This window comes from Simochromis diagramma, unplaced genomic scaffold (genome assembly GCF_900408965.1).
Source record: "Simochromis diagramma unplaced genomic scaffold, fSimDia1.1 OVJJ01000630.1, whole genome shotgun sequence".
Taxonomy (NCBI): domain Eukaryota; kingdom Metazoa; phylum Chordata; class Actinopteri; order Cichliformes; family Cichlidae; genus Simochromis; species Simochromis diagramma.
Genome location: NW_024386927.1, coordinates 955,416 through 980,480, shown reverse-complemented (window position 1 = coordinate 980,480; position 25,065 = coordinate 955,416). Strand labels below are relative to the sequence as shown.

The following is a 25,065-nucleotide window of genomic DNA, read 5'->3' as shown; positions in this document are numbered from 1 at the left end:
CCCCGGGACTCTAAGAGGGCTGGGTACTCTGAACTGCCACTCGGCGCATAAGCGCAGATGACAGTCAGGACCTGTTCCCCGACCCTATGACACAGGGAACAAACCCTCTCATCCACCGGGAAAAACCCCAACGTACCGGCAGCAAGCCGAGGGGATATTAGAATACCCACCCCAGCCCACCGCCTCTCACCAGGGGCAACTCCAGACTGAGACAGAGTCCAACCCCTCTCCAGGAGGCTGGTTTCAGAGCCCAAGCCATGCGTAGAGGTGAGCCCGACTATATCTAGCCGGTACCTCTCAACCTCACGCACTAACTCAGGCTCGTTCCCCACCAGAGAGGTGACATTCCATGTCGCTATTGCCAGTCTTGGTAGCCGGGGATCAGTCCGCCAGGGCCTCCAGTCCTGGCCGCCACCCAGCACACAATGCACCCAACCCCTATGGCGCCTCCTGCGGGTGGTGGGCCTGCGGGAGGATGGGCCCATGTCTCCTCTTCGGGCTGTGCCCGGTTGGGCCCCATGGACTAAGGCCCGGCCACCAGACGCTCGCCCTCGGGCACCCTCCCCGGGACTGGCTCCAGGGCGGGGCCCCGGTAACCCTGTCCCGGGCAGGGTAAACTGTTCCCTCGATGTTCTCTTCATAAGGGTCTTCTGAAGAAGACTCTATTATTTTGTGATTATTATTATTATTTGATTCTACTTTGCTCAAGTTAAATTGCGTTATTTATATATTGTGTTAAAGTCTCATTTAGTTTGAAATGTTCTGCAACCAATGCCATCAACATCTTTTAAGGTTGTGAAGGTTTAAAGAGAGGTCACTGGCTTTACCATCATGAAGTGTTTCTTGTGTGATGCCATGGTAACGAGACGCTTGTTTATAGGCCATTATTTCGGGACTGAACCAGCTGATATTAACTTGTACTAAGTGACAGGACTGCTTTCTAATAACTAACACAACAGTTCAAAAAAATCGTTAAAAACTCAAAATGTTGGTAATTTGGGGCCTTTAATGATTTCTTTCAACTGTTCTTTTTCCAGGATGAAATCATTGTACAGTATACATCTTTGATGAGTTAAGTTATAGTTATATTTAATAGTGAAAAATAAAAAAGTATTGAACAGATGAAGAAAGAGAGTCATGACACCAACTGAAATCATTCATGCTCACGGTGAGGTAAACTTAAGCAACTCTAAAGCACCTTTAGACATCTGTTGCTGTGAATCAGCACTATATCAACAAATCTAAATTGAATTAATGCACTACGCTGGACTGTGCTGCACCATGATACCAAGACAGACTCCTCTTTTGGTTACAAACTTGGTAATAAACAAATCTGATACAGGGTAGGCTGCAGGGTTCGAGGTCAATCCTAAGTGACATTAAAGGTGCAGAATGAAATAAAATTTAAACTGATGTTGCTGATTAGAGCTGTTAGGGAGTTTTTATTGTTTTATTTGATTATGCTTCAAATGTTATGTTATACATATTTCACCAGACACAGTTTTCTGTAGAAACAGGAAGCTGACCCTGTGACACTGTGACATTTACCGCAGGAGACCAGTACAGAAATACACATCCGCAGAAGTTGACTTGCATTATATTATTCTTAGAAATTGACTTGCAACACACATACTTTGTGACACACACACACACACACACAGCTTACACGCAGACAGCATCAGGACCTGCGTAACAGGAAATGTGATTATATTTGCATATTGACGATGTAACCTATAAAAATAAACGAATACTGCAGTACGATGTGATTCTCTGTCTGAGATTCACCCGTGCCGCACGTTATCAGTAACAAGTGTCTCAGTGTTGTTTATTCACCTGACTGTTTGTTAACTGTAAATCTCTGACAAGAGCCATTCACAGAATTCTAGCTTTTGTACAAGCATTATACTGCCTATGTGTCAAAAATAAGCTGTGACACTTCATGTAACATCTGCTTATACTGTGATGAATTCCCGCACCCAAGAACATTTGTCTGTCGGTCGGGCATTGCTTTGCAGCTGTAACCCTCTAATGTATTTACCACCGAGTCAAATGTAATTCAGCTGTATTCTAGGCTCTAACTGTTAGTTGCTTCAATTGCTTACCTCAAGCCCTTTAAACTTAAACTTTTGGTTCCCCACCTGTCAAATCTCACTTTTACCACTAACCAAAAGTCATGAAGTACAGCATTAGCTAAGATACAAATTTCACAGTTACTCTTATACAACTCAGTGAATGAGATCCATTCAGTGCAAATACAACACTACAGATATAGCACTAATAATTTATCCAGAATATTATCTCAAGCACCTTCTCACCCTTTGGGAAATTTGTCGTCAAAGTCAGGACCATTAACAATTTTTATTTATATTTGGATGATCTGCAGCCGTTAATAAATTCAGACAAAAACTTAAAAGATTTTTTATAGTTCAGATTCTGATGATCACAACATAACATTTTAAAACATCAAAAAAAAAAGACCAAATATACTGAATGAAGCACACATGCTTGTTCATTGTGGTTTGAAGACATATATGAAGAAGAGTAACATACTCCTCATGAGTCCAAATGGGACCATAAACATATGTGGCACACAAGTCTTACCAACATAGAGATCACTGTAGAGCTCTGGTTTTGCATGGCCCTGTAAGGTGGTGGGCCTGACCATTCTGTGCTGTCCATTAAGTTGCAGCACTGCCTCCTTGATGTTTTTTTCAGCCTCCACACGATGCCACTGGTCATTATTTAACGGCACTGGTGAGCGGACACTGAGCTCCATCTTCTCAGTGCCAATGCCAAAAGAGAATAAAACCACTGAGTCGGCTGTGGAGTCAAACATGTCAAACATTGGAAATAGTTAAAATTTTCATCTCCTAGAGACAGATAGTAATAAACACTGATGATTAAGTTATCTCTGTTTACAGGCTACATACCACAGGCTTTTAAATCCTTATTCAAAAAGCTCTTACTTGATCCAAATGTTTTAGCTAAATATAGACCCACTTTCCTTTCATTTCAAAATTTTTTGAAAGAGACGTCACCAAACACTGACCATTTGCATTTGCAAAGGAACGGTTTATTTAATGGTTTACTTAAAGTGCATCGTAGCACAGGAGCAGCACTAGTGAAGGTTATGAATTATCTACTTATGGGCTCTAATAGCAGACTCCTCTCCATGGTTGTCCTGACAGACCTCAGTGCACAATGTTTTACTACAGAGATTAGAACTCACCACTGTGCTGGTTTGAATCATATCTATCTGATAGACTCCAATTTATCCATATAAACGGGAGTCTTCTTCACATTTAAAAGTTATGAATGGAGTTCCACAGGGCTCCATGCTGGGACCAATATTTTTTACATTATACATGTTTCACTTAAGGAATATTATTATAAAACAACAGATATTTTAAAACGACGTTTTCAGTGGGAGAAACGTGTCGTCACTCATCAGCTGACTTCTTCAGTCTCAGCTGATCAATGAACTGACCTCACAGCCCATTGTTCATTCAGTCAGCTGGTTTCAGTCATTATGCAAATGCAGTGTTTATAAGGTTGAAACCTGCAGTCAGCTGAGACTGAAGAAGTCAGCTGATGAGTGACGACACGTTTCTCCCACTGAAAACGTCCAGATGAACAGAATCAACCTTTGGGGATTATATCTTTAAAAAGGACCTAATATCTCAACTGCACATGTGCAAAGGTCTCAACAGTATTACAGTAGTACACACACACTGACCCACCTCTGAGCTCAATGTGAAGGAAGCTGGTGCTTCCCAGGATTTCTAGAAAGACTCCATGGGTAGAGGACGTCTTAAAGTAGAAAGAGATGTCAGTGCTGGTTTCATCTCTCAAAGAAGGATAGTGGAGGTAAGAGGCGGGGCTTGTAAAGGAGGCCGCATTCCGGAAGTTTGCTATAGAAAATAACCACAAGATATAAAATATATTTGTCTATGAAACAACATGAAATACGTGTGTGTGTGTGTGTGTGTGTGTGTGTGTGTGTGTGTGTGTGTGTGTGTGTGTGTGTGTGTGAGAGACTCACAGTCCCCTCGGCATCTGAGTGGCCCTATGGTTAGTTTGGCCTCAGATCCAGCTCTGCTTGTATCACCAACCACAACCTGACTGACTGGCAAGTGGTCTTTGTAGACCAACAGGCCTGAGTCCTCCTTCCTACATACACGGACACACACAGAAAGAAGACATGACAGTCAGCTCAGGATTATGTCAGCTAAAAATATTTCCTTTACTTTAGATTTGATTTTTTAAATCAATCTTGTCTAATTTGTGTTATTACATCATTCACATATACATTTAAGAAAGTACTGAAGGGCTGATCAGGGTTTGGCACAAGCTTTCATTCAAACACTGAGTGAGAATAATGAGGATTATAATCTATAGCAGGGGTCGGCAACCCTGTGGCACGCGAAGGGTTAACTGATGGCACGACCATAGCTGGACTGGCCATGTGATTTTTCGTTTTTATGGGCCGATGGTTTTTTGTTGTTTTTTTGTTTGTTGTTTTGGGTTTTTTTTATAACAGTATAAACAATGAAAGGTGGTGAATTGGCCAGATGCTGGCAGATGTGTAAAAATAACTCAGTTATTTGGAGCTTCCACAGAGGCAGCAGGTGGATGAGAGAAAGGGGAGGCAGGAGGAGGAGAGGCCCGAGGCAGCCGCCGGTCCGAGTGTCAGGTGAACTGAACTTCAGGTAAGAAGTTATGACCTGCAGTCTATCTGGGTCAGATATAAACCAAGTTTAGGTGGAGTTTATTTTCGTTGTGCTGACTTTTTACAGTCAGTTACAATAACTCGTACTGCTACTAGCTAGCATGATGGAGTTTCTATACAGCTGGGTGGGTGCTATGATGTTACTGATAGTGAACTTTATTTTATTCATAAGGTTAGTTAGTAGAGTTGCCGACCGTCCCGTAAAAAACGGAATCATCTCGTATTCAGAGAAAATATTACGCGTTTCATGTTGAGCTGAAAAAGAACAGTTTGTCCCGAACTTCAGCTGAAAAAGACACAAAGCTGGAGTTACTCTGTGTTTACGCTGCACAGCTGCCTCTTCTTCTTTCATTCTCCCCCCTCCCTCTCCTGTTGCTACTTCAATCATGAAACTGATCAATGATCAGCTGATCGGCTCTCTTGTTTGTTTATTTCCCACTTTGCACCAGAAAGAGGAAACCAGCGGATGTCGCGCTAAACAACAGCAGCACGTTTAAGCTTGATCAGCTGTTGTTAGAATTTATTTAATATTACTTTCTAGTATCAGCTGATGTTTGCTGGAGCCACAGCTGTAAAGCTGCTGGTCATGATGTCGGTTTGGATATGTGGTGAGAGGGAAACATGAAGATGAAACCAGGAGATGTCCTTACTGAACCATCAGAGCTGAACAGGTGATGGAGAAACAGGTTTACCTTTTAGGTGACATGAATGAGTTGAAGTTATGAACTGTTTCTGAGAGACAAATAACACCAGGATCCTTTTCTAAGTAGCTGACAGCTGGTAACTGTGCAGGGGCGGGTCTAGCAAAGTGTTGCCAGGGGGCCAGGTAGGGTATTAACAGGGAGAGGGGGGCACAAAGAAATACTTCCTTATTCTCATTTAAAATGTCTCGCTTTTATTAAATAATTATCTGAATCTTACAACCAAAGTTTTTGTCTGATGTAAAATGTATAGAAATCACACATATACCAACGAGACTGTACATCACTGTCACAACAGCGTCTGTTATCATTGTTGTGAGGATAAACAGCATTTGCATTTTCTGTTGTTCAGCTCATTTGCTGTTATGGATAAAAAGTCTTTTTTTTGTTTCCAAACAGCTGATAACTATTCGCTGATAGCTGCCAACATCTGTGAACAAATATAATTCTGTAAAGTTTTTCTATATAGTTTGTAACTGTTAATATAGAACGTTATTAAATGTATTGCTAATGCAGTCATATGGCACACTGACTTCTGAGGAAACTTTAGATGCACTCATCATCAGAAAGGCTGCCGACCCCTGACCTACAGGATGAAACTATAAACTCTAGTTTGTAACACGATACAGCTCAGCTGAGCGGCTGAGTGAGGGTACACTCACCAGGCACGCAGGTCTGCATCACAGTTGCAGTAGTGTTTGGAATCAGTACAGTTGTGTTCAATACCACAGGCACACTTCTGGATCCCTGGTCCTGAACCCCCCCAGTAAGAATGCTTTTCATTGGCTCTTCCTAACCACCAAGTGAAAGGGACGCCATCTGGAGGTCGAACCAAACAGCTACAGTGTACTGCTACTTAAACACTTCTGAACACACGCACCATTCAAAAATATCAATTTAATGTTTATAGTATGTGTTATGATAATAATGATGGGTGTGATGAACAGAGTAAACACAATCTTTATAGTGAGTGAAAAGGTCGATAATAGGCATCATCACCTGGACCGCTGAGCAGGCGGGACATTCGGCAAGCGTAGGCGACGTACTGCTCACAGTACTCTGCACTGCTGGTTACTGACAACATCTGGACACACGAGACAGACACGAGTATGCTGATTTGTCATTTGTCTGCTAAGAACATTTCTTAGTCTGTGATATTTACGGTCTGTGACGTGTGTTGGAATGAAAACCAACCGAACAGCTGGGTTCTTCTTTATTGTTTAGAGCACTGTGGACTGATTAAAGCCATCTAGTCCTGAACAGGTTCAACTGTTTAACATGACTATAAAAACCTGTGACTCAAGCAGCCCGCCCCGTACGACCAACACGATTCTGCTCATGAACCCATCGAATCGTTGGACTTCTCCCCAAAATATCTGTAACGCTGAACAGTCGATTAACAATGCTTAGAAGATGAACTTGGTTTCTACTTCAGTTTTGTGTCTGCATGTTTATTGTTAGCAAACTGTTTTGTTAAAAAACAAAAGGTGCAGTGCATGTAGGAAATGGAGTGTGTAACATTAAGTGTGTACCTGTTCCTCAGTCATATTGTAAGAAATCTGCAGCACTGCGTTGCCCTTGTCTGCACTGGATACTGACGTCTGAGGAGACAGGTCGTTCCTCAGCGTGGTCCAAACCACATCCTCTAAGAAAAACAACCGACATGTAAATATTCTCTGCTCCTTCTACATCACAGATTTACCTAAATACAATCAGTCACATGATAAACATGAAGTAATTTGTGCTGGAATATATTCTTCATGCTGGTTTAAATAAAGATTGAATATCTTACCTGTCATGTCACAGTGGACTCTGAAGGGGGTTATAGAGCCGCTGCCATCTGGGTCTATCCAGTAGCTCCCCGAACTCTTGCCTTGGTGCTTATACTCCTCACATGATTGCTGATACAGTGCTATCAGGGGAAGCAAGGTATAGTCTGTCTGTGTGCATCCATTTTCACCATAGAGTCAGACGCAAAAGCCAAAAAGTTGGGACCAATGTGACACAAGTCAGCAGCCTGTCCCAGAGCTGGAAACGTCTAGAAAAGTAACCCTGGGCACTCAGTTCAGTCACAGGAATTTACTCTACTGGCAGCCTCAACGACTGCCGCTGGTACCTTTCAGTATTGTGACTTGTGTCTGCAGCCATGTAAGGTTGCATGGAAAATATTGGTAGTAATAATAATGGTACAGTATTTGAATAAAGGGAGGAACAGTGTATTTGATGGATAAATGCAGAATGAAAGCCTTAGAACCAGATGCTAACAGGATCTGGGCGGTTGCCCTGACTGTACCACTGAGTGGGCAGAGGATAAAAAACAAAAACACTGATGTTCACAGCTACCTTCAGCCTAAAAGAATGAACGTGATAAAGAATGCGAGCATCTTTAAAAAATCTAACATTTTTCAGGGAACCTGAGCAAATAGATCATGAAATAACCAACTAACTAAAAACTAGTCTTATGATTAACATAACATTAGGATTACCATTAATTAAACAAATGCCAGAGTATAACTGCACTTACAGGTATGGCAAGTAGCTCCAGTGTAGCCAGTGCCACTGCAGTTGCAGGTGAATGCGTCCCACGTCTGAGAGCAGCGGCCGCTGTGCTCACAGTAGTTTGGAACACACCTGACACGTGTCGAGATGAAATATTATTTTACATTCATAATCCTTATTATTACTGTTGCATCATTTATGATTTATCATTATTGTCATTTCATTGACACATTTATTGAAACTGGTGAGGTTATATTAAAGTCTGTATTTCAGGTGTTAGCATAAGCACATAATAATCTTTCATTGCAGGTGCAACTGTAAGCATGTTATACACATATTGCATAATTAAAGGGTTGAAGCTCGGTCAAGTTAATTAATGGTTTGAAGCTACGGGCAGCGCGATGTCTGGCCGATCAATGGAGCAAAGTTCAAGCTGGAAGGATTGCTTATATATATATACAATTTAACATATATTTTCTATGAGTGTTTAAGAAAGGAAATAAAGGCCGTGTGCCCTGTGCTATGGATGTTTGCCTGGTAACAGATGATGTAGAGGGGGGGTCATGCACTTAGATTAACGACACAGACACATAGCCTGTCTGGGTAAACTGATCGCAAATGTTGTGTAAGTCTAGAAAAGTGTAGTAACAGGAAGCATCTGGAGGAACAGAGGAAGTAGCGGTTCCTTTTTAGAATATGTCCTCGCTGGAGTTACTGGTCATCATAAGTATAAATATCACACCCACCTATTGTCAGGGGGAGATGGAGCCTGATGTTTCGCAGAGCCCATTTTCACCACATATATGTGTTTTAATAAAATCATTTGTGTTGACCCACTATGGACTTTCAGTCGTATGTCTCTTCCTCAAAATTCGAACCGCGACACATGAAACAGCAGGAAACTCAGTGAGAACACGACTTCAACCCCTCTCCACCCTCCAGCCTGATGGAGGTCCCAACAACAATCCACTGTGCTTTTAATTCTTTATTACAATCTTAGCTTTGGACTTCTGGGATAAATACCTGTCTATAATGGCACACATATCTAGGCTGACATTTTCAAAAGTTCCAATGAGGCCCTGCTCCACCGCCTTGAGGTCCACCAGGTGATCATCTATGTGGATCATCTGCATGCAGCCCTGGAAGGAGCGCTGATGTGATCTGGGGTTAGTTTGCAGAAAATAACCTAGACAAAGACGGAGAGCAGCAAAGGCATTATTATCACCAGCAGAGGTATACTGGAATGAAGCTGGTGAGGACGGCACGGTTTAATCTCATTTAAGTAGGATTCAAAACATGCAATGTTTCAGGCACCAAAAATCGGGTCTTGAAGGTGGATACGAGCTTCTGTGAAAATAAAGTCATTGTGCTTCAGGACAAAACAAACATCTACTTTCATTTTGTTTGATAATCAAGAAACTTGGACTAATTTTACCCACGCGGATGTAGCACGCAGTCATAGCCTGTTATTGCACGTTTTAAATTCACACTTGCATCAGTGCTGCTTTCTCACACTGTGTTTTTAGGAGAGAAGAGAAAACTTGGACACACTTGATAAAACATCAAATTACTCTGGATCATGTTTACTCCCATTTTTCAGTAATCACCTTGTTGAGTCTGTGTTTCCACAGGCGCCGCTAGTTTAGAGACGTATTCCTCATGAAGAACAAAAGACAAGACAGAACATCTTCAGCCGCTAACGAGGGAAGCTTTGGTCAGAACCAGGCGGTGGAGCTTAGTGCTCATCAGCTGTCTGTAGCCCAAATCCTTCAAAGAGCAGCTTCCTCACAGCTGTTTATTCCCATGACAGTTACAGTTTACACAACACAAGCACCTCCCCATGTAAAACCCCCCAATGGTTCTAAGACAAGGCACTGTGTGTGTGTGTGTGTGTGTGTGTGTGTGTGTGTGTGTGTGTGTGTGTGTGTGTGTGTGTGTGTGTGCGTGGTGTGTGTGTGTGTGTGTGTGTGACCTCCTCCTGACCAAAAGGGTCATAGAAGCAGGAAGCAACAACACAAGAAGCAGATCTGTCAGAGAGGATGTGTCTACAATAAAACCTCCCCCAGCACAGAGAGGCTGCAGAGGTGCTCAGGACCACAGGGATCTCTTTGCTACTGCTTGAACTAAAACTTTACAAATTTAAGAAACACAATGACAACATTCAACAATTTGACTTAACACACCTCCAAAGTAATATGTTCCTCCAGTCTGGATCTGGATGGGGATCGCTGTTCTAACTGTGGAGGCCTCATCTCCATCAACTGTCAGCATTGCATAGTTTTCCAGTGCATTCAGGTGGACACTATGCCACTGTCCATCATTCAGACCTGAACCTATGAGGAAAAACACATGAAGAAAAGTTTAACAGGAAAACACAACAGCGATCGAAGTGAAGACAAAGAGACCAAAAAGGACCTCGAGATAATAATTAAACAACCGAAGACCAACGAGCTGAGCTCACTTGATGAAATGTCTATACGTGTGTTCTTCTTCTGTGTCACATTCATATAGACGGTGATTTTTCCCTCCGTCAGGCCCAGCTCCACCCAGCCATCCGCCAGGGCGGTGAACATCAGAAGGCCGTTGGGATTCCACGTCCTGAAAGACAGACTGACTGACAGGGTGTCGCTGTCAGTCTGACCCGGCAGCCGCAGGAAGGATGTGGAGTTGAAGAAAACTGGGGAGGTGTTGGATTCGGAGCAGGAAAATGTCAGGTTACGCTACAGTGGAAGAAAGAAACCGATAAAGAGATTTATGGAGTAGACAGTACCTAACAGACTTTTATTTTGAAACTTCATTTTATTTGGCGATTCTAAATTGAAAACGGTTGTCAGGCAGTTTAGGTGCTCAGAGTGTGTGGAATAAAGACTTGACGCTATAATTTCCACTTCTGTGAGTCCTCCAGGGCCAGCGTAGGTCTGAGTAACATGAACGTCATCAAATGTTGAGCGGATCCACGTGCATGTCTGTTTTTTACATTTCGGACATTTTCACAGTGACTACGTTACTAAAAGCCAGTCTATTCACAGACTAGGAAGTCCACTCAGTTTGAACATCTGAGCTAAAAACACAGTGGTTACTATGGAGTGGAAAAAAGAACCGGCAATCAAAATTAGCTCTAACGAGTCAGACAAGTTTCAGACAAGGAATGTGCCACCTGAAGAAGGAGAGATTCTAAATCCATTCTTAGAGGACAACCACAGTCTTAGTGTGGGAGGCTACGGTATTCTGGTTTTAGTTTCAGATAGCAACACCCATGGGTGCTGCCAACCAATCTCAGATTCACTGTGGTTAATTGGCAGCCTGTGATTACACTGCACTGTTCAATGCACCATCACTGGGGTGGTCCATTTAGAACTGGTCTCAGATCAGACCACTGAAAAATGTCCCTTAGCTATGAAGAGATTTATTGCAAGACGAAGGTTATGTAGGCTTGTTCATGACATTTGAAAGAGCAGACCATCAGAGACGTTCTTCAGTTTATTGTTGAGCGAGCAGCTCGGTGGGGTGGCTTCTGGGAAAAGCCTGAGAACTCTGTGAAAACAAATCTAAGGAGTGTCCTGGGAGGGCTTCGCTGAACTTTGAGGAGCTCACTAGTATACTGACAGAAGTAGAGGCGATATTGAGGCCTCTGTCCTCTTTGCACAGTTCCAGAGTTGTGAGCACTTGGAGGTAGCTGTAGCTCAGGTGGCAGAGCAGGTCGGCCACTAACCAGAAGGTCGGTGGTTTTTACCAGTAAAAACACCCAGTGTGATGAACGTGGGCGATGTTGTCCTGGTTGGAGAGAATAACTCGCCCAGACAAACGCATTTCCTCGGACACAGCTGTTCCTGCATTGTTCACAGTTTAAAGCTTGCTGCACAGACCTGCTCAGTTACTGCATCCACTCGAGATGAGTAAACGCACTGAAGCAGCTGAACACAGATGAACAGCTGTTAATCAGCTGGGAGGATGTTGTGATTTATTGGTCCTTTACGTGTTACTTCTTGGACATGCAGGAAACACTAAAACATGCTCTCCTTCTCATTACTGCAGTGAATGTGTAGAAAATGTGTTCAAACAGTTAATGGTAATTATTTATTTTATTGTAAAAGCTTGTTACAGGAAGTGTTTTACTTTGAAGAGCACTTGATACTGTTGACCATAATATTGTATAACAGTGACTGGAGCATGCTGGTATTAAAAGCAGCTGCACTGGAGGTTTCTTCCTCTTAAAAGGGAGTTTTTCCTTCCCACTGTCACCAGAGCACTTGCTCATAGAGTTGTTGAGGTTTTCTCTGTTTCCTCTGTATTGTTGTAGGGTTGTGTTGTGATTTGGTGCTATATAAATGAAACTGTTTTGAATGCAGCTGTTCACACTGACCGTGTCATTTCATTGGACCAATCTAGAATTCATTATTTTGAACCACACTAGATTTGTCAAAAAACAGCTGTGACCAATCAGACCACTTCATTTGGCAGCGACTACGCTCATAGCTCAAAAGCATGCATGGGCACTGAATATGCAGTGATATGGTAAGAGTACTAACACAAAGCTCATCACTTTTGATTTCAAGACAGAGTTTTGGCAGAGTGTTCGGAGAAGGCTGGCAACCCCATTCCTCCTGTGTGGGGAGGACTATGGGATGTCTGGCGCATTGCTAAAGGCCATTTAGTCCTTGCACAGCAGTGAAGAGAGATTGTTTTGTTTTGCTGGCAATAAGTCACACTTGTCTCTGGTGGGTCTTGGACTCTGCTGTACTTTATGTTCTGAGTAGTGACCAGAAGAAAGAAGATTCTGGTTCTTTCAAAGAATCAAACTCTGGTTTGTCTTCCTCTTAGTGAGGTTCGTTTGTGTAGACCTGAGCACAGTAATTGCACTTGGGCGCGGACCAAAACAACTGCACCAAGACCACCTCCTTCAAACAGTCTCAGTGTGGTTGTTGTGGTGGTTCCTTTATGGTAGAAATGTGACCCAGTGTACATTTCAAAACTGAGCTCAAAAGCTTCCTCTAGCAACGCACGCTTTGCATTCTGGGAAGTAGCAACGTACTACAGACGTGCAAAGGTCTACACAGGCCAGCAACCAGCAGTGAAATCAACAAATATTCTCCCTGGTCTCTAATGCTCCAAAACACAGCACCTTCTTGCTGTATTTATTGATCCTGCCCAGATACATCTATCACGTGGTTTGTAGTGATGCACATTGCACTGGTTCACCTGGAATTTTCTCTGTGTGAAAAGAAACCAAATCATGGGGCAAAACTACAGCTGATTGAGACCACAGTAAACTGGTCTACAGGTGTGAGAATGCCCTAAATCACTGCTGCAGAACAGCCACAGTAGCCAATGACTACAGCAGAGGCAACCTCACAGGCATAAGTGTCACGGGCCACTTTGCTAATCTGCTCAGGAGTTTGAGCACCAGTGAAGAAACTACCGGAGCTCCTTTTAATGTTCTGACAGGTCGAAAGTGTTCAGGTTAGAGACTGTTTGGGACAAATCCACAGGAGCAACTTATTCTCTTCCAGCAAAAACAATTAAATCCACTCAATTAACTTTGTTATTTAAGAAGATCCCAATAAAGAAGAAAAAATATTTTACATTGTCTGGCACTTCAGCCATTTTAGTAGCAGCAGCAGAGGTTAACACAAACAACAGTAATATATGGTTTAAAAAGTACGTTTAGAGCTGTCTGGGTCACAACGAATCGAGGCATGTTACTGAAGCTGAAGAAGAGTTTTCCTCCACAGACGAGTGTCCATGACATATTTAGTTTAGGAAAAGATGCAAACTGCCAAATAACAGAAAAACTGCAAAAGGGTTTTTAAGATCATTGCAGCATTCGAGTCTACATTTACACAAGGCTGGGCACATAAACTCAAAGAGAAGACACTTCTTACAAAGCTGGTGGTGTCAACCTTCTTCCTGCGCACCAGACTAGTGATGTTTTCCCCGTTGTAGGTAATTCCCTCCATGCAGCCAACAAAGTTCTCTTTGCCTCCTGAGGTTGGCTTCACAGACACAGGAAGTCCTCCAAAGCTGATCTGAGGAACACAACACAAAGCAACACTGGGGGATTCTGCATCTCTGCAACCACACAGAGTCAAACGATTCGCTTTTTAAGGTCTGCTAATAACAGCAGACAACAACCACTTCACTCAACTGTGAAGAGTAAATGAACATTTCAGGCGTTACACAGATGAACCGCAGTAATGTTGTAAACTGTAGGAACACCAGCAGGAATAAACGGACTCCAGCAAGTATCAAATATACGCAGTGAGATAAGCTCCGTACGGTGTTGTTACAAACTGTTTGCCTCCTTCCTGACTTCAGATTTTTTTGCATGTTAAACAAACAACAAAGACTTGACTGCAGTTGTTGCTGACAAGCGTGGCCCAACCAGTCATTGGGTTTAGGGTCAATCACTTTGTCACGTGGGGTCATGCAGGTTTGGATTTCTTTTAGTAAGAAACACCTTCATTTAGAAACTGCATTTTGTGTTCACTTGCACTCTTGCTGCAATCCTTCTGTTACAAAGACACTCGTCTCGACCCTCGCTGCCTCTCTGCACACTCTTCTTCATGCTTTGTGTGCACCGTCTGTCCTTGGATGGTCGACCAGGTATTTAAGCTCACTTACCTCTGTTGCTTCCAGCTTCAACTTTGTACCTGTCTCACTCTCACACTAGAGTATCAGACGCATCAAAGAAACAAACAAAAAAACACTGGATAATAATGTAAATATGACCAGTAAACAAAGTAAACACAGGGCAAAAACGCTTAATTTTAACAAGTATTCTGATTTAAAAACATGAACACAAATGTTGGCTGACAGTAGCTCTTAGATGTGATCCTGAGGTCACGCTACGATGTCCACCACAAAGTATTCTATTTTTAAATGCGCCCTGAGCTCCCAAACAGCCATTCAGTAATGTTTTTGAAACGATGAAGTGATGTGAATTTATGTAGCCTAAATGATTAAATGGTCAAATTCTTTTGAAAGACAATATCTTAAATATTGAGCTGATCTTTCACAAAATAACTGAGCCCCAGTCATTTGAACTAAGTGACCTAATTATTTGTGAAAGCTTTATCATGACAGTGTTGTGTTGTTGCTGTGCCAAAGCAGGAACTGTGTGTGAAACATGACGAGTGGGTTCATTTCTGCCAGAATCTTTACTTTTCCTGTCAAAGGTAAGTTTCTTCCTCCAGCTTCACCAACAATCTGTTCAAGCAGTGACTGCAGAGTTACTCTTAATGGTGTATTGTGCACAGTGCCCTGAATATAACTGAACGATGGAACCTGTGCTCCGGCTGACAGGGCTGATGGATAACTAGGACATACATTAGCAGCAGATACCTGTGCACACATGTCCTCTAAACACTGAAGCCTCAGTTAAAGTCATTAAAAGGAAGCAGCAGATTTCACTGCATGCCTAACATAACAATAAACATCAGCAGAACCTAAATCATGCTGGAGATGAGGAGCTGAAAGTCAGACTACCTCCATATAATACAGTTTATATGTGAACAAACATTGTGTGTCTTCCTTTCGAGGTGACATCCAAACTAAGAAGATATTTTCCTCTTCAATTAAGACTTTGGAGAGGATTCTTAGAACCTAGCAGGTACTTCATTAAATAAGTACATCATAGGATCCAAACCCCCACGACCCTGACAAGGATAAGCAGAAGAGAGCGGATGGCTGGAAGCACGTTTTATTTCTATAGCACATTTAAAACCAAAGTGATTACACATGAATAAACAGGTTCCTGCTAAATGAGAACACACACATTCACAGTTTAAGTCAAATGTATGATTCACTGAGCCGTGTGGAGGGTGTACCTCGTAGTCCAGGTCCAGGTGATCAAATTCTCCATTGGTTCTGAACTGCTGAGTGTGGCGGTCTAAAGTAAAATTGACATTCCTGCGGTAACGCTCGATGACAACAGAGTGCCAGTGGTCATCATCCAGCAAGCTTCCACTGGTCACAGCCGTGTGACCCTGAATAGAACCGTTCTGGTTGCTGCCTGGACAGACACATCACATCAGTCATGAAATCAGTGGCTAATAAAGTTTAACAGAACTCGCTCTGATACAAACACCAGGAAGATCAGAAAGCTACCTAAGTTGATGCTGAGCAGCAGTCTCGCTCTGTGAAGCTCGAGGGAAATGTAGTCCCCCTGCTGCCCCTCTCCGTGAAGCAGCACCCCGTTTCCTGCTGTGGTGCGAAACTTCAGAGCGATGACGTCCTTCACAATTTTTAACTTTTTACTCCTGAAGCGGTATGAGATGACCCCGTGCCCATCGAAACCAATCACATCGGCCCCTGAAAGATGCAACAGCAAAAGTATGAATTCATTGAAACGTATTAAATGAAAGTTAAACACTAACATATAATTCAAAATATAGTGTATTTGTGACTTTCATCAATACATAGACGTCAGCGATAGGAATACAAAGGTGTTGTATTCTGCTGGCCCTCAGACTTTGTAACACAACGACATACATTTGCTAGCAGACAGATTTGTAACTATAGGAACATATTAGCAGACGTCCGGCTGCATTCTCGGCCATCAGCAGCTTTCAGGAAAGATCTTTTCCTGCGACTTTCAGTCGGTCTAAATCTCGCCCTTAACAAATGTACTGGGGACACTTTCCACCAAGTGCAACTTCTTATGCACAGAGATGGTTTTCTGCTTGCAGTGTGAGCTTGTTGTGTGTCACAGAACCTGTTACTGCACAGACTTTGCAGCTGAGCGTAATGTGCCAGTAGCATGCAATCATCAGTTGTGGCCTGAGAAGCTGATCTGATGAGCAAAGCCTCTTACATCAACTTACTCTCAGCTACACTTGCATGACTGAGAGATCCAAAAAAATCCTAAACTTAACTATCTACAATCTGCAGTTAGAACAACAGTTTGCAGCTGAAAGTCCAACTGCTGCATCTCACATGGAAAGAAAAGAAAGAGAGCGAACTTCACTCAGAGATGGAGAAAGATGAGAAAGACAGGAGAGGAAGAAGAGAGCTTACATTTAAAGGGAAGGACTGCTGTTAAACCGGAAGATTAAAGCTAACATGTAAGTCCTCGTGTTTTTAGATCACACATCTGTACACGTGACATTGTTTTGTATAGAAATATCCTTGTTTTAAACATGAACAAGGCCGAGACCATGATCATAGCTCCTCCTCAACTACATGCTGCTTTTCTGTCCTCCTGCTGAGCCAAACATTCGAAATAAACCTGGATTCTTCTCTGGGCCTTAACCCACATGTAAAATCTGTTTACCAGCTTGGACAAATCCTCTCTTCTTTGTTTTCCTGCCTGTCCCGTTTGGCTCTTTTGCATCAGAATTATTGTCTAAAGGTGAAGAAAGATGCCCAACGGATTTACTTTACCAAATGGACCATCCCAGCCTTGCCATAATGGTCTATTTGATTCACCTTTTATTGTTTATTTTATTTTATTTTCACCTGCTAAATACGGGACAGACTTGACTGGGGAAAAGAAAGGGGAGAAAGTGTGTGAGCACCGGTGTGTACACCTGTGAGCATGGACGCGCTTGTATTTAAAGGTTCCTTCATGTAACGATCTGCAAATCGTCTCTTTCTGCTTCCAAGACAAACAAAATGCCGCAGCCAGACTACTGACACGCTCCAGCAAACATGCTCACATTACTCCTGTTTTATATTCTTTACATTGGCTTCTAATAGATTTTAGAATTAGTTAAAAATTCTCGTTTTAACATACAGAGCACTCAATGGCCCCAGATTATTTATCCCAGCGTCTTACACGCTGCTGCTGGTTGTCTGCGCTCACAGAGTTTGCTGGTTGTTCCCTGAACACGGCTGCAGAGTAACGAGGACCGTCTACCACCACGTCTGGTGATTCTTTTAAAAAGCAGTAAAAACCTTTCTGTTTAAACAAGCTTTCTGCTGCTACCTGTTAATCTGACTGCGTTTCACTGACTTGTCTATATCGTCTATTTTGGTACCAAACGTTCAGTTTATTTTAGCCTTTGTGTGCAGTGCAAAAGATCTAAATAGTTCAGACAGACGCAAAAACTTGGCAAACTGTGTGGTGCACTGGTCAGCAGCACCAGAACATCTTTGGTCCACAGCGATGTCCATGCAGTCTGACTCCTGCAAAGGATTTTCATCCAGGTATTAAAATCCTCATTGGGTTTTAAATCCACTGTCGTGCTGTACAGAGGCACAACTGCAAGAAGTGTATATTTGTCCAACAAAGGATGAACTTGTACTTTCCAGTTTTCAAGAACTGCCTGTCCTGTAGTGGCCAGACGCAGGTGCCCACAGGTCATGTACTGTAAATCTACATCCACATCACATGCATGGTGTTTCAATCAGGTATCTTCAGCTTGCACTTACAGTATGAGCAGCCATACAGCTCCAGGCGCACCCCGACGCGACCCGCCCTGCTCCAGTCCACTGGGATGAAACGGATGTAGCGAGCCAGGATGGCATACTGCAGCTCGTGGCGAACTACACCCTCGCTGTTCACATTCCCTTCAAATGTCTGAAACAACATTTGTTTTAAAGAGAAAATCAGATCTAAATGTAGTTTTTATTCATTAGAAAATGAATCAAATAACATTAAACCACATGTTTTTTTTCATTGGTTAATTAGAAAAGTGAAAAACACCTTCAGGCAGCTGTTGATGTGATTTGGTGTCACATTAAAAACAACAGAAGTCAAATCGGAGGTTTTGTCCTGATAATAACATGGTTATTACCCATTAATCCATAAATACTCTAAACGGAGCAAATACACACCACAGGTCCACACCTGTGAAACTGACTCACACTGCAACATTAAACACAGGCTTATGTTACAGTGTGAGAACGAGGAGCAAAAGAAGAAGACTTGAAGGAAGAGGAGTAATAGTTTCAGTAATAGCACCGTGCCACAGATCTAAATTTAAAATATTCCACCTGTCAGGGTTTAGTCTTCCTAAACCCTGACAGGTGGAATATTTTAACATCAGCGTCGACTTGTCGATATTTGTGTCGATAAGTCGGTCCGACTGATTTCCTTACCCAAATGTTTCCATCCTGTAGATAAGGTCTCCAGTTTTTCTGTGTGTCACTGTAAAGTAGCCGATACTTTGTGGTCCAATCAGAGCTACTATAGCAACCCTGTGTTGCTATGGCAAGCACCTGCTTCTTAGAACCAAGGTCTACTTGTAGCCATGGGTAACGGTCTGTATCCAATGGCGACCACCCTCCAGAACCTAGATTTTGGGATGTTGTAAGTTTGGGAAGGGTTAAAGATGTCAGAGAAAAAAGTGAGTAGATGAAGAAAAAACGACATTTAGAGCCTAATCGTCTTCAGTGTCTGCACTACTTTATCTGGAGAATTATTCTGAGGCTTTGCCCACACGAACTTTAAGCCAAAAACACTGCACACATGAGCTCACATGCCAAATGTGATTTTTAGAAACAGTGAAAAAATGCCCACAGATGATGTATTTACAGCCTAAAGAATAAATATATCAATTCTCATTTATATCTAATCTAATCATCTCTTAAATTAAATGGTCATTATTATTTTATACTGTTAACATTTACATATGCTCTACAGGCAGCCAGATGTTTATAGTCAGGTGAGGTAAAACTTCACATGGGAACCAGTAAACCCACGAATCATGGTTATGTTTACAGTCACATAAAAAAGCCTGAGACGTTACTGAGCATTAGAACAGCTTGTTCAGTGTTCAGTGTTCGTTTATGACAAGATCAACACTTTATGTTGATGTTGAGTCCAAGTCAAAGTTCAATAAACATGTTCAGCTGAGGGGCCGAGCTGCATTTCAGCAGGAGTCTGCAAACCACTTTCTTCTTTGACATAATTATTTAGTCACAATTATACAACTAATACATGTCGGCACTGTGAGCTAGAGCCTTAACAGAAGCCGACATTTAACACCAAAGCTGTAGAAATGCAGCCATGAATGGACCCAGAAACTGGTTTAATATTAACCCCTCCACAACCCAGAAATGCAAACAACATCCTCCTCAAGATTCCCGAGGCATACCTTGTTTCCGGCTGAGTTTGGCATAACCGGCTCCGTTTCCTCGGCTGTATAGAGACGACCCGGTGAAGGAGCTGTAAGGAAGAGGAGTGGCCAAGCTGTCCTCGCACTTCCCTGAACCTGAAACAGAAGCCCACAGATGTTTCCTTCAATGCTACCAACAGGCCAACGTTTTACAGTGTGCTGCACTTCTACATGCTCACCATAGCAGCAGGTCACAGTCTTATTGTGAGAACATTAGCTGCTGAATTTAGTCCAAAGCAAAAAGACCTGCCCACAGTTGTGTGACTGACTGGCATCTGTTAGTTTTGTTGAGCATGTACAGTGATGGTGTGTGACAGGACTGTGTGGTCGACACGGAAACAGCAGCACGAACTCACAGCAGTCGTCTGCAGCTGCTCACCTGCGTTTTCAGGTAAATATTCATAACTCCACGTAATGCGCTCTTCATGTTGATAACAAAGTTGGCTTTGAGGACATTATTTTACACTCTAATGAGAACTGATTGATGTGTCTTAATACCCAGCAGACAAACACCAAAATCCATCATTTGGACATTTTGTTCCACTTGTACAAACAACCAATGTTCTCGTCTGTTTATCAAACAATTGAAAGCTGACTGAACCCACTCGTTTGTTCAAGCCAAGGTTAACACGACATCACCGACATTAACTCATCTGTATAACTGACACTGGGAGGTTAGGAGGAGTGTGAGGCTGATGCTGCTGATCTCAGCTCTGTGAACATTTGGATGGAAACTGATGAAGCTGGGTGTGATGACACGGTAACAACAAAAAGATGTTTAATGACTGCGTCTGAGATGATCTGATTAGAGTTTAGAGAGTTTAGAGTTCCAGTGATAACATCTGGTGAAACTACACACTATCTGCTATCAGAGGAAGAGAGCAGAAACACTCAGCACAGCAACATAACTGATGTAGAACACGTGTCTGAAACGCAGAGACCGAAGCTCACACATCAAAAAACACTTTATCAATCCCACAGGAAATGATGTAAACACACACAGACACACACACACAGACAGAGCTCTGAACTGTTCCTGGTGTGTGTGTGTGTGTGTGTGTGTGTGAGAGAGAGAGAGAGAGAAAGAGGGAGACAGGTGCTGAGCATAGTGATGAGCTTGCTCATATGCATTACAAAACAAGCCTCGCATGCATTCAGCAGCATAAAGGAACGAGACAAACACGACGTCGTCAGCAGACGACCTGAAATCAGCGTCTCCACCTGATCTTTCTGACAGCAGTACGTCTGAGCTCCTGCTGCAAAACCACAATGATGATATTCCTACAAATCCAGTCTAACTGCTTTTTTAATCACATCGAAAAATAAACTGAGTGGTGCAGAGTTGATCTAGGCTCTAATTTAGTTTCCCGTGTGATGACAGCGCTGCTGCTGCTGGAAGCTGACCAGCCTGCAGTTTAGGGCTGCTCAATTAATCGAATTTTAATCACGATTACGATCTGGGCTTTCAACGATCATTAAAAATGACTGAGCCGATTATTAGCCCCTCCCTCGTGCTTTACTCTCGCGCTGCTCCGTTTGACAAATCGAGCGCACCCCTCTGCATTTCGAACACGTGTCACAACAATTAAGAGCAGCGGTCTCCAACCTTTTTTGCGCCACGGACCGGTTTATGCCCGACAATATTTTCACGGACCGGCCTTTAAGGTGTCGCGGATAAATACAACAAAATAAAACTAGTACCGGTACCGAAAAAAAGAAAATTTATTCATAACACACGTGGAAAGACCCAGGAAAACCGAGTTAACGATAAAAACGATAACAAAATAACGCTGAAAACCGATAAAAACCCTGAAAACTATACATTTCACACCTGAGCCTCAACGCTCGCGGCCCGGTACCAAACGACTCACGCACCGGTACCGGTCCGAGGCCCGGGGGTGGGGGACCGCTGATTACGAGGACCCGAGGGAAGCTCGGAAAGCTAAGCAGAAGTTATTTGGAGAGGAGAGTGACTGCTGTTGGTTGAAAAGAGAGGTAAAAAACTTCAGTGGTGTGGAAACATGGGTTCGGAGTCAGACGTGGATCAAGTAGACACAGTGTGTAAACTTTGCTACAGTGTCGTAGCTGCACCACAGAGCAACACTGCAAAGTTCACTAAACATAGATGTTTACATTTTTCATTTATTTCTTATATTGCAAACATTTGCACTGTTATCAGTATTTGCACACTATTTTATATTATTTTTTAAAGTCATTATTCAACACATTGTTATTGTTAAATAAATATCGTCAAATAATCGAGATCTCAATTTCAGTGAAAATAATCGTGATTATCATTTTTGCCATAATCGAGCAGCCCTACTGCTGTTCACCCGACCACTGAACAACCTCCATCCATGCGTTTGTTCTTCATCATCATTTTTAATATGCAAATGCCAGAAAACTGAATGATTTCTGATGTTTTTTCTGTTTCTGCACTGAACTGAAGTCTAAACCAAAACTGCTGCTTTGTTGTAGTTTTACATGAGGGATAAAGAATGAAACCAGACGACTGTACTGGGCCATTTCCCTTTGAATCAGCACAATTTGTCAACCGACGTCATCAAGACAAACATTTGGTTCACTTTAGATCAAACATTCTTCACCAACTTTTGACGATATCCTTTTTAACCAGCTGTTGTGAAGTGATGAACATCGCTGCTCCAATCACAGCTGACAAGGTCAAAGATGTTGACTCAGCTGACTTTTTTCAAATGGAAACAAAACTAAATGCATGAACTTCAACAGTTATTTGAGCACAGACAGGAAAACCCAGCAACCTCAGCAATGACCTAAAACACAGTTTTAAAAATAACATGTAGGGGAAATTAGCCAAAAAAAGCAACAGAAATATTTGCTGAAAGGCCGTCAGCAAATTTATTTTGACATGATTATAAAGGCTGAAACAGTCGGAGTGTTTCACTGGCGCCAGAAATGACAAACGGATACAAACATATATTTAGGAATGCATGTACGTACAAAGAAACATATTAGAGGTCAGAATCAGCAAACACCCCACGGTACTGTGTTATCACCACACAATATTATTGTATTCTTTACATTTTCAATACGCTGAGTTTCAGATTACGTCCTCTAAGTTAAACTGTTAGTTTTCTTGCTGCAAAATCAGACTATCGATCACAGAAACACTGTGACTGAAAGCCAACATAACTGTTGCCATAATACAGAGTCAAGCTCCTACTTCTGCTCTAAGTTTGTGATTAACTGGGGTAAAGTTGGCAATTACAGGTAATCAGTTTCTGATAAAACACCAATGAACTGTGATAAGTCATCAAAAATCCCGTGTTACTGTCTGCTTAGACATAAATTCACATTTAACTATTACATCTGCACTCAGCGAATGTCCTGATTTATACAAATACCAAATAAAGTAACATGTTACCAACCAAAATACAACCAGCTGGTAGCAAGCTGAGCGCACTCTTGTAGAGAACCAGACTCGTTAGTCTGGTGGTATCGATTCTACTTACCAGTTCCAGCTGCACTTGCACTACAATCAGATGATTTTAGTTCATGGTGGTGGAAAACAGTCTACAGTCTACAGCATGGATGTGGCCGTTACTTTTATTTTTGTTGGGCAAAAATGCAAAAGTGCGAGTAAAGGGGAAAATGCATCCAGGACAGAAACAGCTGTATTACAGTTCTTTGCAAAGCAGACACGATGGAGCTAATGAAGACAACCTGGCCAACGCACAGAGCAGGAGAGCTAATGTTACGATTGTTAATATCCCGGAGAAGTCTGAGGGTGATGATGTATTTGGTTACATCATCCCAGGCTTTATGGGGAGGAACCCTTCCAAGCAACGGTCATCATAGAGAGAGCACACTGCTTGGGAAGAGCGGTGGATGGGGTCCAGCTTATCCTTGTTAAGTTTCTCAACTACAGGGATGAGGACAAAGTGCTCCGCTTGGCCAGAGACAAAGGGACTGTACCTGGATACTAGCCGAGCCTCCTTTTACCTGCACTACACCATCGAGATGATCACTTTCAACGAGGTGAAGAAAAAACTTTGAGAGAAGAACCTTGAGTACAGCAGCACCTATCCTACCAAACTGTGGCTCTGACATGAAGCTTTTCCTCCATCTGAGGTGGAACCTTTCCTGTCCAGTGTGGAAGAGGCCTACAGTAAACCACTGTTACACATGATGATGTAAACGTTAAAATGAGAAACTATCAGCTGCGCCTTAAATGTCTAAACACTGTTTTGTTATATGCAACAACTGGTTATCATGCATGCTACTTTGTACTATTTTCTGTGAGCTGGTTTGGTTGTTCCTTCATGAAGCTATGACAGTACTTCTGAACGCTGAGGCGCTCAAGGTTAGAGATGGAGTCCTACCTGCCCGCGTTTTTGTCATGGGGAGATTACAGGATGGCTTTTTCTTTTTTTTCCTCTCCACTCTCTCTGTACCATGTTTGACTCTGTAAGTGATGGAAATCATAAACATCTGGCGACAAGTCGCGGGTTTAGTCAGACGCTGAGCTGCTCTCCTAACCAGGGAAAGATTCATTTGCAGTGTGTAAACTGAACAGGACGGTTAGACTGTGTTTGATGTAGAGGGAGTAACTCCCCCATCAAAAAGAAGAAAGCATTAACATATCTTAAAAACCCACCTCACTGGTGCAGTCTCTGCACATTTAAAATCGTGCAGAGACTGGGTCGGCCATGTTTTTTATTCGTCATCCAAAGCTAAAGGTGTGGCTTATTAATAAAAACCATAGATGTTCAATTCAACAGAGAAAGACAAACATGGCAGGTTCATTTTGATAGACTGTGTAAAGGACATGAACAGAATAGTACTGGTATCCTTGTATGGCCCACATTTAGATGACCCACATTTTTTAATAGTTTAATCGAGCAGGCAAAGTCCAAAGTGTTTGGGCGGTGATTGAACCCGTCAATGGATCGCTCCATGGAAAACTAGTTTCTATATCTCCAACCCGGGGCCTGACAGAATTGGGCCTAAGTGATGTTGAGCAGAGAATATTCATTTTATTCAACTGTTCCTAATACTCACTGAAGAACTGACATGTCTTTGGCCTCACAGACACTCC

At 42.4% G+C, this 25,065-nt stretch overlaps 1 protein-coding gene across 1 annotated transcript in view; it reads right to left on the bottom strand.

The window, feature by feature from the left end:
* The window catches only part of cntnap2b (contactin associated protein 2b), a 45,829-nt gene that overhangs the window by 17,722 nt on the left and 3,042 nt on the right, over positions 1 to 25,065 (bottom strand). Inside the window, exons 2-18 of the mRNA XM_040036988.1 lie at positions 19,968 to 20,084; positions 18,970 to 19,163; positions 18,301 to 18,448; positions 16,036 to 16,239; positions 15,756 to 15,940; positions 13,812 to 13,955; positions 10,391 to 10,649; positions 10,113 to 10,262; positions 8,953 to 9,115; positions 7,955 to 8,061; positions 7,223 to 7,342; positions 6,963 to 7,075; positions 6,430 to 6,514; positions 6,093 to 6,249; positions 4,043 to 4,170; positions 3,741 to 3,911; positions 2,602 to 2,820 (exon numbers count right to left, since the gene is read on the bottom strand). Of these exons, the coding sequence (XP_039892922.1) occupies positions 2,602 to 2,820; positions 3,741 to 3,911; positions 4,043 to 4,170; positions 6,093 to 6,249; positions 6,430 to 6,514; positions 6,963 to 7,075; positions 7,223 to 7,342; positions 7,955 to 8,061; positions 8,953 to 9,115; positions 10,113 to 10,262; positions 10,391 to 10,649; positions 13,812 to 13,955; positions 15,756 to 15,940; positions 16,036 to 16,239; positions 18,301 to 18,448; positions 18,970 to 19,163; positions 19,968 to 20,084 (2,664 nt within the window). The remainder of the gene's footprint in view (positions 1 to 2,601; positions 2,821 to 3,740; positions 3,912 to 4,042; positions 4,171 to 6,092; positions 6,250 to 6,429; positions 6,515 to 6,962; positions 7,076 to 7,222; positions 7,343 to 7,954; positions 8,062 to 8,952; positions 9,116 to 10,112; positions 10,263 to 10,390; positions 10,650 to 13,811; positions 13,956 to 15,755; positions 15,941 to 16,035; positions 16,240 to 18,300; positions 18,449 to 18,969; positions 19,164 to 19,967; positions 20,085 to 25,065) is intronic.